Source organism: Polyodon spathula, chromosome 15 (assembly GCF_017654505.1).
Source record: "Polyodon spathula isolate WHYD16114869_AA chromosome 15, ASM1765450v1, whole genome shotgun sequence".
NCBI lineage: Eukaryota > Metazoa > Chordata > Actinopteri > Acipenseriformes > Polyodontidae > Polyodon > Polyodon spathula.
Window position 1 is genome coordinate 18,718,044 of NC_054548.1, and position 17,619 is coordinate 18,735,662.

A 17,619-nucleotide genomic window follows, 5' to 3' on the forward strand; every position below is an offset into this window, starting at 1 on the left:
CACCCTTCAAAACATGTCAACTATTCGTTTTCATATTTTTTTCTGGTAAGATAACGAAATAAGTGCCACAAAGTAACTCTTACCAAATAGATGAATATGTCCATGACTCCACCAAAGTCTCGAATGACAGCTGTTGGAGTAAAGAACAGTCCATCTCCCATGATCTTCAGATTGAGCTCAATGCTCATGAAAATGACAAACACGTATTCAGCAATCTGCAATATAAATGGGATCATAACATTACAGTATTCCGGTTTCATAAAGAGAATAAAGTCAACGAATTCTTACTTGTTATTGAGATCAGTACACAAAGAAAGCACTTAGCCCTTGTGTAGATCTAAAACTAAATGTACATTTACATTTCTGCTGTTTTTTTAACAATATATTCTTGGTGATTCTCAGCATATCACAATCTCAATCTCCTCAGGTGTAGTAAATTTAATATTTCCTTATTAGATGCATTTTGCCCAAATCCTTGTTACAAGATGCATCACCTGCAGTGTAGGAACATGCATCACTCTTGTGAAAGGGGACTCAAGCATCATAGAGATGCAAGAACAGATAGTGACCACAATCATAACCCAGTCCAGGTATGTGACCAAGCCAAAGAGATCACTACAAAAAGAGAGAGAAGGCACCAGTATTAAAGACATTGTTCTTACATAGAACAAATAAATAATTGATGACTAATTCTTTTTAAGTTTAGTCTGGATCCACAAAGCATAACTATAGCTTTGTTTATAGTCAATAACAATATTTTTCTCAAACAATAGTGAATAATCTTAACCATTATCTCAACAATATCACACATTAGGGATGACACGTTTTATAAGCTAGCTGAAGTATAATAAGCCAAAAAAGTTATTTATAAAGTTCTTACTATAGTTGATGGTACTTGGTGTTTTTGACAGCTCCTGTAATTGGGTCGGTCTTTGAGCTACAAAAGAAGCCATAATACAAGTTCAAAACTTGTCTAGATAAATAAACAAAGTATTTCTTTTGTTATATACAAGTATTCAGCAACAATCACAGAAAACCAGAATTGCAATTGGAATACGAAACCTTCAACACATGACAAGACGCACCAGTTTCCACTCAAATAATGCTCTGTATGCTGCATGGTTTTAACCTCTATTGAAGTCATTCTCTAATGGTTTGGTTTGTCAGTATACCTAACATTCACACTTTAAATCATGGATATCGTAAAGCAATGAGACACTTGAATGAGTCCCATACACATCTCATTGCTGGAAATATTTGCTATTTATTACATGTATAACACAGACACAGTTTGAAATGTCCCCTTTTTATTATTATTTTTAAATTATATATTTTCTCCCCAATTTAGAATGCCCAATAATGTTCCATCATTGCAGATATTCCCCACACAGCTCAGGAAAACCTGAGGTTCCGTGAGTGCCATCCGTTCCCACGACCAAGTCAGCTTCCTCTTATACACAGGAACTCGACGGTGAATGTCACCAAGCTATCGACCTCTGCAGGACAAAGGCCAGTCCTGTAGGGACCTGGCTGAGCTCACTAGGCATCTGGCCTGTAGGGGCTATTGTAGTGCAATGAGGAGAAACAACTGTTGACGGTTTTGCCTCCCTAATGCGCGGGAGTTCCAAGGGCCAATGTGACGCTCCATCCCGAATCCCTGCTTTTACTAGGTGAGCCACTCAGGGATGGAATTTACTATTTTTAGCATCTCACAATTGGGCTGAAAATTTTCATTGATCAACATTAAACACTTACGCATTAAAACGAGCTCTCACAATCACACGGCAGAATTTTCTAAACCTATGTTCTCGTCCAACTATAAACAGAGGTTTATCAAAATAAGGGTGATTTTCACGCAATTCTTCCTCCTGAACTTTCCTGGAAAACAAAAACTAAATATAAGAAATCAAGCATACACAATTACAGATTCATATTTTCCAAGAATAAATACAGAAGCACAATTTGCTGGCGCATTAGTGGAAAAATCCTGCCATAAACCTGGACTATTTTAATGTAATACTGAGGTAGACATTGAATATCCCTTGCTAGATATTTTTGTAAGCATTTCACATCATACTGCAAATAGATTATGCAAAGAAATGCAGTGAGGATTTCCAATAGATCTGCTAACATATACTACTATTCACACAAGTCTGGATTAAGTCAAAGTGATGGCATCGTTAAATACATTAATTAGTACAACTACGACGGTGTCATACATTTTTATTTAATTCAGGCCATGAGTCTACACCAGAAAGGCAGAAGATTAAAAAAAAAAAAAAAAAAAAAAAAAAAAAACCAACATGCTATTGGTATGGTGTAGTGTTGCTGCATTTATATAAAGTAGCAAGATTACAAAAAAAATAAAAAATCAAGTGTAGATACCGTTTCATTTCAGCCTGTTCCTTCTTCTCCTGGATCATCTTGATGTCACTGTCCTCGCGCTGAGCGTTTCGGTACCTCACTGTGCTGGTGTGCTGGAGGACCAAAAAACAAAAAACAGGGAAAACATTATCATAACCCTGGTTCCTGTATGGGTATTTACCTCCTAGAGACCCAAAACCTGAATAAGATATATCAAAGCTTCTCGCACTGTGACGCAGTCATGGCCCGCGTGTTTGTAAACTTTCTTATGTTCTTAAAGCCGTCGCTAGGGCAATATTCCAGAAAGACTGAAATGCTACAAGGCTAAGCCGAGAGGTTGTCTTGTGCGTTACAATATGGAACCCATAATGGTCGACTCATTAACACTCTAGTTCAAAACCAGAGTTTTGAGGATCCACGACATTCAGTCTGTAAATCCTAGTAAAGGTATTGGGAGTAGCCCACACCGCTGCATTGCATATGTCCTTGACAGATACAGACTGGAATAAAGCCCACAAAGTTACCATGGTCTGTGAACTTTTCTGGAGGGGGCAATTTGGCAGCTCATAGGCAGTCCTGACTGTCTCCAACTTTTCGTTCTGGCAACATAGTACGCCAGGGCCCACACTGGGCAGAGCGTATGGAGCTGTCGCTGCCTCTCAGACTCTAAAGGAGGTGGATTTACAGCCTCCAATTCCACAGACTGGTTGACATGAAATGCAAAAATCGTCTTTGGCAAAAAGGCAGGATTGGTATGGAGCGTAACCTTTGTCCTGGCCTTAAATATTAAGCAGGCTTTTGCAATGAAGAATGCCTGCATCTCACTCACCCGCTTTGCGGAGGTGATAGCAAGCAAAAAATTAACTTTGAGCAATAAATATTTCAGCTCAATTTTGACATGACAAGTCAAAATGGCTGCCAGATTTCACCTCATCAAAAAGGTCCTTCAAAAAAAGCAATATAACTGCCATAGTACAGGTCGTGGGATCAAACACTTGTACCCATACTGGGAATACGAGGAAGCTGCTCTTGCATTTTGAGGGGTGTCAATAAACCTAAAACTATTGGACGCGTGTCTCCCTTGAACCTCCTGCAGACAATTCTGAGTACTCTGATACCTCTGAGTCTCAATGGATAGCTTCCATGCACTTCGAGAAGGCACAGGGAGCTAGGGAGAGGCGAACTGGCAAGATACGCAACATGTGCACTGTTCCCTGTGTGCTGGTTTTATGGGGGTGTGGAAATAGGCGTCTTTGAGGTCCACCATGGTGAACCAGTCGCCTGGTCTGATTAACTGCAACAACAGTTGCATTGTCAACATTTTGAACCTCCTACGGCTCAGATACAGGCTGGGGATCGAACTGAGGCCACCATTCCGCTTATGCTCTAGGAACTACCTGGAGTAGAACCCTTTCTCCAATTGGAGGGTCTCTATCATGCAAATAGCTCATTTTTAGCAGAGCTGCTACTTCCTGAGAGACCATCATGGCATCCTGTGGGTCTGTGAATGATGTTCCAGTCACGTGCAGAAAGGGGGGGGGGGGGAGTGCTGCAGAATCTCATCCACCACAGGACCAAATGCCCTTGTGTAATAGGGGCATCCAACAGAGGTGCTTTGTCCCTGTCAGCTCTGCATGCCTGGGAAAGCCAGAGCTGCCTATGTATAGCTGCTATCAGTGTAGCCAGGTTCCTGCCTACAGCCTGCCTGTTAAGTTTTGACACATGGAGCAGGTTCTTATTAACCAGGCGCAGCTCATCCAGCTGGTGTAGTGAGTGCCTGTGACATCAGAAAGGGACCTCACCAAATAGGACTGGTAGGCTAACAAAACACTATTATAACTTCCTAGCTGTGCGACGAACGTACTATAGCTGAATAGGCATGATCAGTGGTAGAAGCTCTGCCGACAGGGAGAGCTTAACCGCAGGGGATGTGATGTAGGATTCCACGTCCTCAAATGGGAGTGTCAGCTCCTTTAAAGGTTGAGATGTTCCTTGGTGGGAAACAGATGCCTAGAGCTTTTCCATCTGCTCAGAGTCCGCTGATTGCTTGGAACAGCGACATTTCTTTTTCTTCCTCGTGGGAGGAGAAGGAGAAGCAGAGGAAGATGAGGGCGACTGTGAAGATGGTTTTCTGCATGGGCTACTTTCCTGGGTGAGCCGTCCGGTCTACCTTGGCACAGAACCATGGGTTGAGGATGTAGCCACCTCTCTAACAAAGGGTGATGGGGAAGAGTGCTGTGCAGGAATGCAGAGTGCTCTATTGAGCTGCAGGAGAGAAAAGTGCACAAAACTCGTAGAAACTGCAATTCGCCAGTGCCTCTTTGCCGTGCTTTGGTCCCAGGCAAGAAGAGCATCTGCTTGTCAATAGGGATAAAACCCAGGCAAGAGGCAGGAAACAAGCAATGCAGTGTACAGTATACAAATGTACAGGTGCCACCTCAATCTGCTTATAGATCGCAAATGGATGGGTCAAGGACCAGGGACGTGAGCACCAGTTGGTAGCGGGCCGTGCAGGACCAGGTAGAAACCGGTCGGTGACTTTATCACTGGGTTGGTACGGTATGATACCGGGTCAGTACCTGTGCGGGGAATTTAGAACTGTATTTCTGTATTTAAAAAAATAAAAAATAAATAAAAAATAAAAAAAGAGAAAAATACACACAAGAGACAGTAATTGAACAATTACAGTTAATAATAGCAACATCTCAAATATTAAAATGAGAAACAAAATAATTCCAGCCAGAGCTATGTAGACTGGGGGGAGAGCATAAAATCAGCTGACTTAAGTTGCTGGATCCCTGGGAAGGAGCGACTCAAGCTGCTGGCTTCACGTGGGGCACAAGGCCGCAGCGGGATGTAACAAACAACAGGCTGTAGTGCACAAAATACATGTAATTAGTAAAAACTAATACAGTGATTATTTTAATCTCACATATAATTTGTGTAAAAACACAATAAATAACAAGTACCAGACTCTCTTGTCAGGTAAGTTCTTGAAAGGAAAAATGGCGCAGAGATCTGTGAGCAGAGTACTTTTATGCCATCAGGAGCGGGCCATAACTGTGTGACAGGCCCTGTGAGCAGCTTGGATATATCTTATTCAGGTTTCAGGTCTTTAGGAGGTAAATACCCATACGGTATGGTTACATTTCCTACTTGAAAGGGAAATAAGATACAGTAATAAATATCTTGTAATCTAAAAGCTGTTTTGTGCCTCCCATCCTATTGAGAGGTGAGGAGGGAAGCGTTAGTCAGATTTCCTATTGTCTGGGATTATCAGGGATTGTAAGGATTATAACAGAGTCAGGAAGAAGATTAATTGCTAGTCAATGTGTGTATTATATATGGACATTTTTATTACCTTGCAGCCAAGCAGACAACACAAAATTCAATTAGTGGTTAATGCAAAAGGAGGAAAGAACACTGGCTTCTATTTTTTAATTGTGTTGGAATTAGTTGTTCAGTGGAAATTTACACAAACCAGGGAATGTCAAAATCAATAAGGAAATACAAATTGGAACACACCGTGATGTGCATTTCATCCCTTTCACACTTGATTTGACATAGTGCAGAAACATTCATTTTAAAACTGTACCGATTGTAACCATTCACATGTTTACTACAACAGGCTTCTACTTGTACTTACATCCTGAGTCAGAGTTTCCAGTGATTTCCCTCTGCTGATTCTCTGGCTGTTTGAGCCATGTCTCAAAGACCTGTTATCAAATACAATGTGGTCAGGTAGTGCACACGTCACAGGGAAAGGCCATTTCAAATACTTCCTGAAGCAATGGCATAACGTAAAAAAAAATGAATTGGCAAACATGACACTAACCTCTCTGAGACAGAATAGGAATCTAACTGAAGTAAAAAAAAAAAAAAAAAACACTACATTTTATTATTTAATTTGAACCCTGCCTCTCAGTCGCTCCAATTGAATTGCCTTGAAAACTGTGGAAAAGGCCTTTCAGTAACATTATTGACATCAATTACCCTAATTCATTTATCTGACAAATCTCAAAATATATTACTGCTGCTTTTAATGTCAGAAATGGGAATTTCATTTTTTAAATGTTATTATTTATATGGATTGCATTTATTGATATGAATATATAATATTTGATCTCTGGAGCAGTCTGTAACCATGCATACTCTTTTTTTCTGTTTTTTTAACCTGTTCTAGGAATAGATATTGAAGTGCTCTGTAATTGATGTGCCATTTAAATATAACTATATGAGCCTTCAATAACAAGTCACTTTTCCTTTCATCAGATTAGAGGACTATAATTAATTTCTCTCTGAGTACAAGATAAGTGGTTGTAATTGAAACACCTGCCCTTTGCAGTAGGAACATACCTGCGCTCCTGACGGATATGATGCTGTACACTGAGAATAGACCGTTCTTTAGCAGGCTGGCCCTCCAACGACCCACTCAGCATGCGCTGTCGAGTGCAGGCTCTGAAACAGTAATGCGCTTAGAAACCTTTCATGTATAAAGAATGACAGTTAAATGAATGCTCTGAACACTTTAATAAAAAAAATGTCAGTATTCTTATATGACCTTTTTCAAACTTAAAATATATTACTTTTGATCAATTCAGGAAACATTATTGTGAAACATTTTCATGTCCCCTATTGAGTTTAAAAATAAGTAAGAAGACTGCAATGAGCAATGCCACTAAAATGGCGCACATACAATTCAATAAAACTGTTGATTTTAGCCACTATTGGTGTGACCAACTGGCACAGTTGAATGCTCAACGATTCACATGCTCAAATAATCTTTCCTGATTGCCCAAAGGCAACATTTTTAAGTATGTCATCAACATATGTTTGCTGCCATGAATACAGATTCTAAATTAGAGTTATCAGTATGCCAAAAAAAGTTGACCATGACCCGTGTCAACAGTACGTACAAAACAGTATAGAATAAGAAATTGCATTGAATAGTTTAAGACATAGATCCTTAGGTAAGCACATTGTAAAGTACATTAAAATGACTGGTTCACAGTATGTGGAATAATTTCTTGTGTGCACAAATATTTTTGTGTCGATACATGTACATATGTAAGTGTGACGTACTGATGGACAGATGTTCAGACAGTGAGATATCCCTACAATCCGACAGTCCTCATAATGTATGCGAAATAATGCTGATGCTAAGTTTCATCCTAATCGGATGAGCAGTTTTCCAGATACATGGAAACAATGTAAAGTTTCATAGTCAGTGCACGTGTGGTCATCAGACACTTAATGATCTAATTCAGAATTACTTCTGGAGGCAGGGAAACATCTGGTGTCATCAGTAACACTGCTTGCTGTGTAACATTTCCCTGTTAATTTTAACAGCGATGCATTATCTATATTTCTTACTCAGTCAGCCATTCACGCCCATGGTGGGTCTTTGACTGGCAGCAGCATGCTGCACTAATGTCCTCATGAGGCTCATTGGATATGCCACAGAAGCTTAGTAACAAGCAGAATATATATATATATATATATATATATATATATATATATATATATATATATATATATATATATAATTTTTTTTTTTCATTTTCATTTTATTTAAAATTTAATTATTGCAACTCTTAGTGGTTCATTGCAAAAATAAGCTATAAATCTGAAACCACTCCTATACAAATACTGTTTATTCATTAGTCTATGCCGGTGCACAGTGTATCAGCCAGTGGTTTTCAATTATTAAGCACATTAAGTGTTTAAGTCACATACTTTAATATATAGCTAATTACCATGTGGAAAGACGTCATTTTGTTTAGAAGTACTTTTTCTAATTCAAACCTCATATTATTTACAGTAGATGCATACAGATAGGATTAGCTTAGAAAATGTTTCATGGTCTCAAGAGCATTCAATACATATGAATGTGTTACATCAATCTGATGACTTCCCTGGCATATACAAAGATATTAGCTTGCACTGCACTCAGCAAATACAGATCCAGGCAGTTGTTCTATTTAATAACTGCTTTTAAAAGTTAGATGCTTACAACATCCCTGCCAATTATGTAGCGTATTTAGCATTTGATATAGATTATTTTCCTTGAGCAAAATTATTACGTACAGTAGTAGTTTAAAATACATCAGAGCACAAATGTGAAAACAACTCAATTAGATTTAACTTTCTTAAGTTTTGGTAAAACTACAGCAGTGCCTTTTTATAACTTAATATTACTGATATATGCAATTCACATTGTATGAATACTTCAGCCTGAAATATTCTCTTCTTTAAATTATTTTTTACATCTGAGGAGATGTAAATATTACATCTGAAGGGGCTGCTGTTGTTCTAATTGATTAATTATTATAGGACTGATTGCAAAAAAGGCGATATTGGACTGGCACTTTGGTTTGATACATTCCCACAATAAACACTGTCAGAATTTCAATGCTTCCATGGAAGCGGTTTCAAGAGATCTTTTTTTTCATCATGGCTAACATTATTAAAATGTACTGTACAAAGAGACAACATGCTCTGCAAACGGTTTTGTAAGCGGGACACATACTTACCGAAGAATTTTATTGATAGCACATTCCTTTTCTAGAAGATTGCGGGCACGGATACTGGAAACTGACTTTCGGAGCTGGGAAAACAAAGCAGGCTATTTAAAGCAATTTAGAATTCAGAAGAGTCAACATTATGGGTTATTTTTCTATTTTAAAAGCAATCCATCACTTTTACCAGGGAATCTTTTACATCTGAATTTGACATTATAGCTCTGGACCCAAGACGCCCACACTAGTCTAATCGATATTCACCAGAGAGTCATTCCTTGTAAGAGTGATGTACTGAATCGACCTGCCATGCCAATGAGATGCTGCTCACGAACGCTCCTACGTTAAAAATACCAGTGCATTTGCATGTCTGTCTTTTCACATAAATACACAATGTGAAACTGGATATTTTGACTTTCAACCTGAACTCTATACACCACTTAAGACGGAGAGCTGGGTTGGTATTTAGAATAATTTGGTTGAAGAGAACACTTAACAACAGTGGGAGGACATGGACAGCATTCTACAGCACAGCAGCCACATGCACAATTGTAGAAGCACAGGCTGATCTCCATTGTTCTGACTTATGAAAAATAGTGCTATTATGGCCAGTGTGATTTCAATAAAGGGGGTTGGCCTTATTACTGAAGGTACCTATAATGTATTGAAACAAATGTTATTGTTGAATTGAAACTATAGTATAGGATTCTTATAATTTGGTTCTTAGTTTAGCCAATTTATTTAAAAGGTTAACAGTTTAACCATTCAAGATGTTTTTTTTGTTTTAATTGTTATTTATTTTATGCTGCATGTAATTGGCTAAAATGTACTGTTGTGGTTGTTTTATATCATATATATATATATATATATATATATATATATATATATATATATATATATATATATATATATATATGTGTGTGTGTGTGTGTGTGTGTTCGGGACTGTAGATAGTGGACACAGGGCCTTCATATTGGGCCTTAATATTGAAAGTGTCATTTGCATTACATTACCATCAACTGGAGCAAATCCAAACTATGAAAATGTGACCTCAATTGCAAGGTGGCGTTTTTACTGAGTTGGCTTTCAAACAAGGTTTTTACTGTACTACCAACCCGTATAGGATTTTGTTTTTCTCTTTAAAAGACAATATGAAGGATCACCCTTGAAGACATCTAGACTGTATCATTGGCTTGGTTTACATGTACATGAAAATCGACTCTACAGTCTTGACTCTATGACGTTGTAACGCAAAACAGCAAAAGAACGTCCTTTGATCAGCTCGACTTTAAGGGCAGTCAATCACTTTCTCACGATAAAAACAGCTGTAAAAATCCATGTAAACTGGAGCAGGAATAGTGCTTGTGGTTCTTGAGGTTTCAGCAGTCAAGATCATTTTTTTCTTACTTAATATTACATACCTTCTAGTAGAAATGCCGTACAAAACATAGACGTGGCAATGCATGCAAGCTCTCCTCACGATATTAAGAGTTGTTCTTTCCCTAATTAGTACGCAGACAGAGACATTTAAATATCCCCTCCCCTAAATCACTATGACTGCAGTAATTTGAATTGTAATGGCCACACTTGTCATCCTAAATCAGAACTACATGGAAAAGCAATTCCTGAGAAGTACGGCCAAAACATTGTGAGGAAAACTGTCAGGATTTGTCCATGTTAAAACTGTCATTCTCTTTCCAATAAAGACCCCTGGTACACAGCTGGAGAGCGAGAGAACTGGAGCAAATGTGTGCAGTGTTAACACATCCTATTATTATATAACAGTGCATACTAGGAAGACTGTTGCTGCTCTAACATAGAATTGACATTTAGATTTTCCTGCAAAAAGAAATGGAGAAGACAAAACATTCCCAAAAAACAATTCTCTAACCTTCTGATCGATATATTTGTTATCTTCTATACCAGATTTTTTAGAATGATCGCAGGAAGAGGATGAGGCAGAAGGGAGTCTTCGTAACAGACAGCTCGTATCTTGCTGCTGGCGGTCAATGAACTGCTTCATAAAGCTTTCCCTTAAGAGACAAGAACAGGACACAACATGGAGCATAAGTAAAAAAAGAAAATATGGACTGTAATACAGCAGAATTTGCAGAGTTTTTAAACAGAGTTTACAGATACTTAAAACCAATTCAAAGCCTTATGATTTCTTGAAGAAAAAATAAGTTTCACCACAATTCGATAAGTGATTATCTACATAGATGTAAAAGTCTACAATGTGATATATATCCCTAAGCAATAATACATATCTTATAATGTAATTGACCACACTACCAGGCTTATTTTAATCCCGATAGGTTTCCTTACTGTACATGAAATAATATTAATTTGCTGAAATTTCAAAGAATATAAAATTATGTCTGCCCCAGCACTACTGCCTACATACATCTCTTAAAGTCTACCAGCTGCACATCAATATTCACCTGATTCTAGGAACTGTAAAATCTGAGGGGAGTTTGGAAATCTTCACCATCTGTGGCCTGTTAGGGAACTTCTCAAAGATGCGCAGCCGAAGTGGCAGTTTTTCTTTGGTGTCAGCATTGGCTTCACTTTGCTTCAGCTGTAAAGAGACAGAAAGATGCGTGTAAAATATTTGCCACATGTAAATGTAAGGAGCATCTTTCCCCATTTAGAAAGTGAAAGTACTTGCATTCCTTATATCCCTTAGCATCTGTCTAAAGGGTTACTGAGCATACCTAATAAAAAAAAAAAAAAGGATTTAAGCTTGATACTGTACTGCTCATTTCAAAGTGAAAGGGTTGAGTAAGCTCACTGGTTTAAAGGGAGGAATTAAGCCTTTCACCTCTTGGACACCCAACCAATGCCTACCCAAGTTAGTACTGATTTAAAACAATCATTTGTAAGGATTTCCGGTGTATAACTGTCAGATGAATGGCAATACAACTGGCAAAACAGAACCTTTCATCTGTAAGGGTGGTCAATGGTTGGTTGGGCTGAGATTCCAAAGGGTAGGATATAGTAGAAGAGCTTGCAATGCAGCTGCCTGTGCCGCTATTGTACTGTAGATAAATACCCTTCCTTTGGTCTCCTATTCTGTCCAACTACAAACTTTCACAGGAATTACATTCAAATTTCAACAAACAAAAAGTTTTCCATTTAGTAAACGTACTTTTACAAATTATCATTGAGAAACGTCACTCTTCAGTCAACAAATATTGCTTGATTTAATAGCCCTGATGACAGATTGCAGTAAAGGTCAAAATCATGGCTATAGAAAGTTATCCAAGTCAGTTATCTAAGAACACGGAGGATGTTCTTGTGAGCATTATGTTCTTTCACATAAATCCATACATAAATTACAGAATAATTGTAGCTCAAACCGTGGGTTATTTTATTCTGGTAGCTCAGCAAGGTGCAACAAAACCAGACAGAATGCAAAGCAGGTAGATTTAGATAACAGTCATTATGCAGTTCTGGCATACTGACAGATGCATCTTAGTACCGTCTACTGTGTACTCCCACATTGTGAGCGTCTTAAAATAATTATGTTTCCCGAGGGGCTCATCTTACAAGCAAAATGTAATATATTATAGAGTCACAGACTGCTTTTTCTTGACATACTATTTTGTAATATATAATTTTTTAAGCAATTACATTCTCATGGGGTAACGACACAAATTTTAGATTCTTTTTTTTTTTTTTTTTTTTTTAAAGAAAGTCATGCAAAAAAAAAAAAAAAAAAAAAAAAAAAAAAAAAAAAGCATTCTGCATCTATTTGGCTTAAAGAGAGACTGTGCAGTATATCCTCAAGGTGGCAGTAGCGCATACTTGTACACATTCTAAAATACCAAAACAAAAAATAAAATATAAACCATCTGTGGAAGCCATTGAAAAAGAAACTAGCGAATAACAATAATTGCTAAAAAAAATAGTTTCAATAACCAGAGGAATTAGCATTTTTTTTCATACACCCACTCATAGCAGCACAAAAGCAGTGGGAAATGGCTAACTAAAAAAGAGCATTTTCTTATTATGGGCAAATCATTTTAATATAATTAAACATATAAAACAGCTTCTCTGCTTGTGTGTTTGGAGTAGGTATTCTGGAAGAATGAAGATTAATCCTGATGCACTTCTGATGCTTTATTTGAATTCGTAGCATTTTTATGAGATACACACAGCATATGAAATACGTTAGAAAACAAAACGTCTCTTTTACACTGGAAACTTATATTTATTTTAAAAAATCTTCATCAAGGGGGCTCCCAAGTGGCATATCCAGCAAAGGCGCTCCACACAGATGTGCCCTATAGTCTGGGGATCACAGGTTCAAGTCCAGGCTATATCACAGCCAACCATGGCCACAATTGGCCAAGCACTTCCCAGGTAGGGAGGGCTTAGGTTGGCAGGGGAATCCACGGCTCACTGCGCATCAGCAACCCCTGTGGCCAATAGGGCGCCTGTGGTTCTGCAGTGGAGCCTCCAGATCTGTGGTGTAATCCAGCACTTTAGGTCTGGTGGCCTTGCTGTGGATCCACAGTGCAAAAAATGCTGGATTGGCAGAAGGATGTGTGCTCTAGCCTCCACTCCCCAAGTCAGGGGGGAGTTGCTAGCCGTGGGCCAAGGATACAGATAACAACTGGGCACACTAAATTGGGGAGAAAACCAGGGTAAAAAAATTGGAGAATTGAACTAAATTAAAAAAAAATAAAACCTTCACCAAGTAAAAGTCTCATCTAGTTAACCCTGTGAATATCAATTGGAATGGTATAACACATTTAATATGACATTTTTGAGAAATCTATTCCAGTCATCTATATATCCTGCATGTAAACCAGCTTTGAGCTGGGATAGGGTTAGGGTTTTACTCATATTCAAGTGCACAGGTTCAGCTACACTGGTTCTTCTTCTTGCCTATTCCCTGTAAAGTACTGCAGTTCATGGTCCACGTTAATCTTATTTAAAAAAAACAAAAATATATATATATATATATATATATATATATATATATATATATATATATATAGTTTTGTTTTTGAGCAGACATTATTGTTACTTTGTGTAAATGTTATAACAGTGACTTTAGTAAAAAGAGTCTGGGTGGAAGACATTTTTTAAGAATTTGGTGGCAAACGGTGCATTTTAAAGCATTTTCTATGAAATCTGCAGTAAGAAGCATAGGGATTTAGTAGCTGAATCCCTGAAATAAAACAGGTGGCATGTACTAGGGAACATACTTAAGCAAATTGTTTTTTAGTGCCTTAATGTCATGCTGAAACTACACACAAAGCCAGAAAAAAACACAGTAATAGCAATGTAATGCATTGCGTGCTAGTGTCAAAAGAGGCCATGTGTCTAATAATACAGAAGTGGCACTCTAAAAAAACATACTACTTTAGCTGAATTCATAAACAAAATCACTCCTGGCAAAATACAAATGCTCATCACATTTGAATGATCACACATTGATAACATACTACTTGACCTGGGGTCCCTGTCTTCAACACATAAGCTGGTATATCAGACCAAGTAAATATAACCCACAATTCAGTGCCAAAACAAGGTATTAGGTAAATATTAAAGATGCCAACCCCCTTCCCCTTATTTCCTATGTTATATTGTAAAATTAAGGCAATGGTAGGGTTCTATTAACCTGCAGTTCAGATATAAGCTGGTAAAATAACCTGAGAAGACGTATGCATCTGAATAGATGTATAATACAGTAGAGTTTGGTCTACAGTGACATTGATAATTAAGAGGTACAGTGAGTTTTATGTTATGTCTGTTAGGTTTAGGAGTTTAGTGTTAATAATACACAGACATCATAACTTAAATGATCTTTAAATATTACGGTTTTAGTTCTAAAATGTCTTTACATAGAGAATTTGTGGTTATTCAAGCATTCCTTGGTTTTTAAACTCTAATGGCAATATGATTTCTGTAAATCCTCGATTATAATATGTTAAGACTTTGTTTTATGTTGTCTTTGTTGGTTACGCTCTTTAAATTTCAATAAAAAGATTAACTACAAAAATAAGGCCTGGCTGGCAGGCAGGCAGGCCTGGTGGATTTTGCCTACTGTGAGAAATTATGGACTGGAGCAGGAATAAGTCTGATGTCTGTTTATTACTCCCCCAAGCCGCTGCGTCTCCCCTCACGTGAACACTTATTTGCCTGCTCCATGTGAGCTCCGATCGCAGCCGCAAGAGCAAGCGTTGAGGCATTGCAGGCGGTCGTCAATCACAGGGATTCGTGATCTCCTCTTGCTGGAAAGACTGGGGGGGGGGCATTTTCTTGGGCTAACGATGCCCCTGTGTTATAACCTTTATAAAAGCTAGTGATGGATGGATGGTGATAACTACAGACTGACCTCAAGAGACTGTTAGGGTAAAGGAATATAAGGAATAAAGGAGTCTAGTCCACTGCTGGCCGTGGATGGGAGCTTGCAGCATACCAGCGACCTCAGTAGTCTGGCCGGGCACCTGCGGGCTTGCCTGTAAGCTGCCCAGAACTGCATTGTCCTCCAACGCTGTAGCTCTGAGTTGGCTGTATGGTGGGTCTGCAGTGTGAAAAAAAGTGTCCGGCTGACGGCAGAGCGTGTGTTCATCTTCGCTGCTCCCGAGTGGTTGTGGTGAGCTGAGACTAAAAATAACTGGCTATTCGAAATTGGGAGAAAAATGATAAAAAAAAAATAATAAAAATAAAAATTGGCGACTACTAAATTAAAAAAAAAAAAAAAAAAAAAAAGGTTAAGTAATCTAAAGCTTTTCAGGAGGCTATTGCAAAAGACCAGGCTTGATTAAATCTGTTTAAATGTTCTTGATTAGAAACCAAAGTGGGCCAACGTTAAACCTAACAGCTGTTAACACGTAATAGCAGGGTGAAGTCTGTGTAGGCTGCTGGGTAGCTCTGCACAGGTCTGCAGCTGCGTTCCTGTTTTCCTGTTCTCTCCTTATTGTATTTACAAGGAAATTATTAACCAAGTCAAGCGAACCCATGTTTTGGCTAGTGCCCTCATCAATAATACTATCAGAAACTAAGTTTAGGTAAACAAACATCTTCTTTTTGAAAATATTATTTATTTTATTATTGCAATATTTATATTTAGGTGTTTTGAATGCTCTCGGTTTAACTGTGTCTTTATTGGGTAGCTTCAGTTTGTGTACTGCACCAGAGCAACTTAATTTTTGGCAAGTTTAAACACTCTCCCAATCAAGGTTTTCTGCTGTGGCCTAACACAAAGAGGGATCAAGAGTTTTATGCTCGGTGCATATAATTATTGTAAAAATAACTGAATATGGTGTACAGAGGCTGCTCTTGAGTGGCCATTATTAATAAAACTGCATGACTATTGTTTTCTGTGGTTTAAGAAAGTCACCCAACCAGACACCCCTGTGACAAATGCCTAGCTATATCTAACAGCATTGGGTAAAAGTAATTGCTTGAAACAAAATCACAAAAGTAGTACAGCTCAAAAGAATCAATACACAGGAAGGGGTGGACTTAACTTTCGCACTTGGTGCCAATTTAAATGATTTGTATTGCTGCAAGATACTTGTGTATACAATCGTGTTCCTGCATTTTGCTGGATATTATTTTGGGGGCCCAAAGCTTTCACAGATCCAGATTTTATAGACAGCACAGAACATGTCTTAAATCTGCAGTAGCCTTGTTGGGAGATGCTTGCCAGTCAACAACCAGCAATACAGTCATTCAGGTGAATTTGTTTATGACAAAATTATATATTAAAAAAAAAAAAAAAAAATATATATATAAATATATATATATATATATATATATATATATATATATATATATATATATATATATATATATATATATATATATATATATATTATATATATATATATATATATATATTATAATGCATTTTAAGAATAGGAAAAGCATTTACCTAGAATCTGCAATTGATAACACTTTTTGTTAATGGAAAATAAAACTGTTAATGCTACAAAATTAGTAGCAATCAACTTTGCCCAAGTTGTTTTTTTAATAAGATTTTAATATTCCTACAAAATAGAGCACATTGCACTAATACATAGTTTGATACATCTGACCCAATGTGTTTTCTGATTATAAAACAATAAGTCTGCAGGCACCAGACCTTGTTAAAATGGTCTGCCATAATTTCCTTTTAATTTACTGACTGATGAGCCATGTCAGTGTTCCACAGGCTGTCAACTTCCAGACCATTTACTGCTACACCTCAACCACCTGATGAAGTATTTGACATCATAAGACATTCCAAGATGACCAGAGCAAGTCATGTTCTGTCTCGTTGACTGCAGTGCCGCCCTGCTAATGTCAGCAGATACTACCTTTCAGAAGGCTAATTAATCACAAAATTAAAATAACCTATGTTGGTTTAATTAAAAGTTTAGTCATAAAAAGTTAAAATGTGGTTTTATGTAATATCTTTTAGTGATATTAAAGTAAATCCTTATTGTAAATCAATAAATCAAGCCTGTTGCATTAAAAGCTGTATAATTACATGGGCAGGGAAATGTATAAAACCTACAAATATGTACTATTTTCCTCTTTTTTAAATCTAAATACTTAGATCAGACCATTCATATTTTGGCACATCACTATTAGACTCACAAAATACTGTAATAAGTCAATCACCTTTTAAAGCATGTATTTGAGTGGTGGTCTTCATTGGAACACAGTGAAACCTGGTAATTACACAACAGGTTTTACCAGCTGCCAATACACCTTGATTCAGTGGGGATGAATA

The 17,619-nt window shown here is 37.5% G+C and overlaps 1 protein-coding gene across 4 annotated transcripts in view; it reads right to left on the reverse strand.

The window, feature by feature from the left end:
• Positions 1-17,619, reverse strand: part of nalcn (sodium leak channel, non-selective) — a 126,836-nt gene that overhangs the window by 21,541 nt on the left and 87,676 nt on the right. For all 4 annotated transcript variants that reach the window (XM_041272287.1, XM_041272286.1, XM_041272284.1 and 1 more), the window contains 10 exons: positions 11,324-11,460; positions 10,774-10,915; positions 8,898-8,971; positions 6,721-6,822; positions 6,011-6,080; positions 2,386-2,477; positions 1,756-1,878; positions 881-937; positions 495-615; positions 84-215 (listed from right to left, as the gene is read on the reverse strand). In XM_041272287.1, coding sequence (XP_041128221.1) covers positions 84-215; positions 495-615; positions 881-937; positions 1,756-1,878; positions 2,386-2,477; positions 6,011-6,080; positions 6,721-6,822; positions 8,898-8,971; positions 10,774-10,915; positions 11,324-11,460 — 1,050 coding nt within the window. The remainder of the gene's footprint in view (positions 1-83; positions 216-494; positions 616-880; positions 938-1,755; positions 1,879-2,385; positions 2,478-6,010; positions 6,081-6,720; positions 6,823-8,897; positions 8,972-10,773; positions 10,916-11,323; positions 11,461-17,619) is intronic.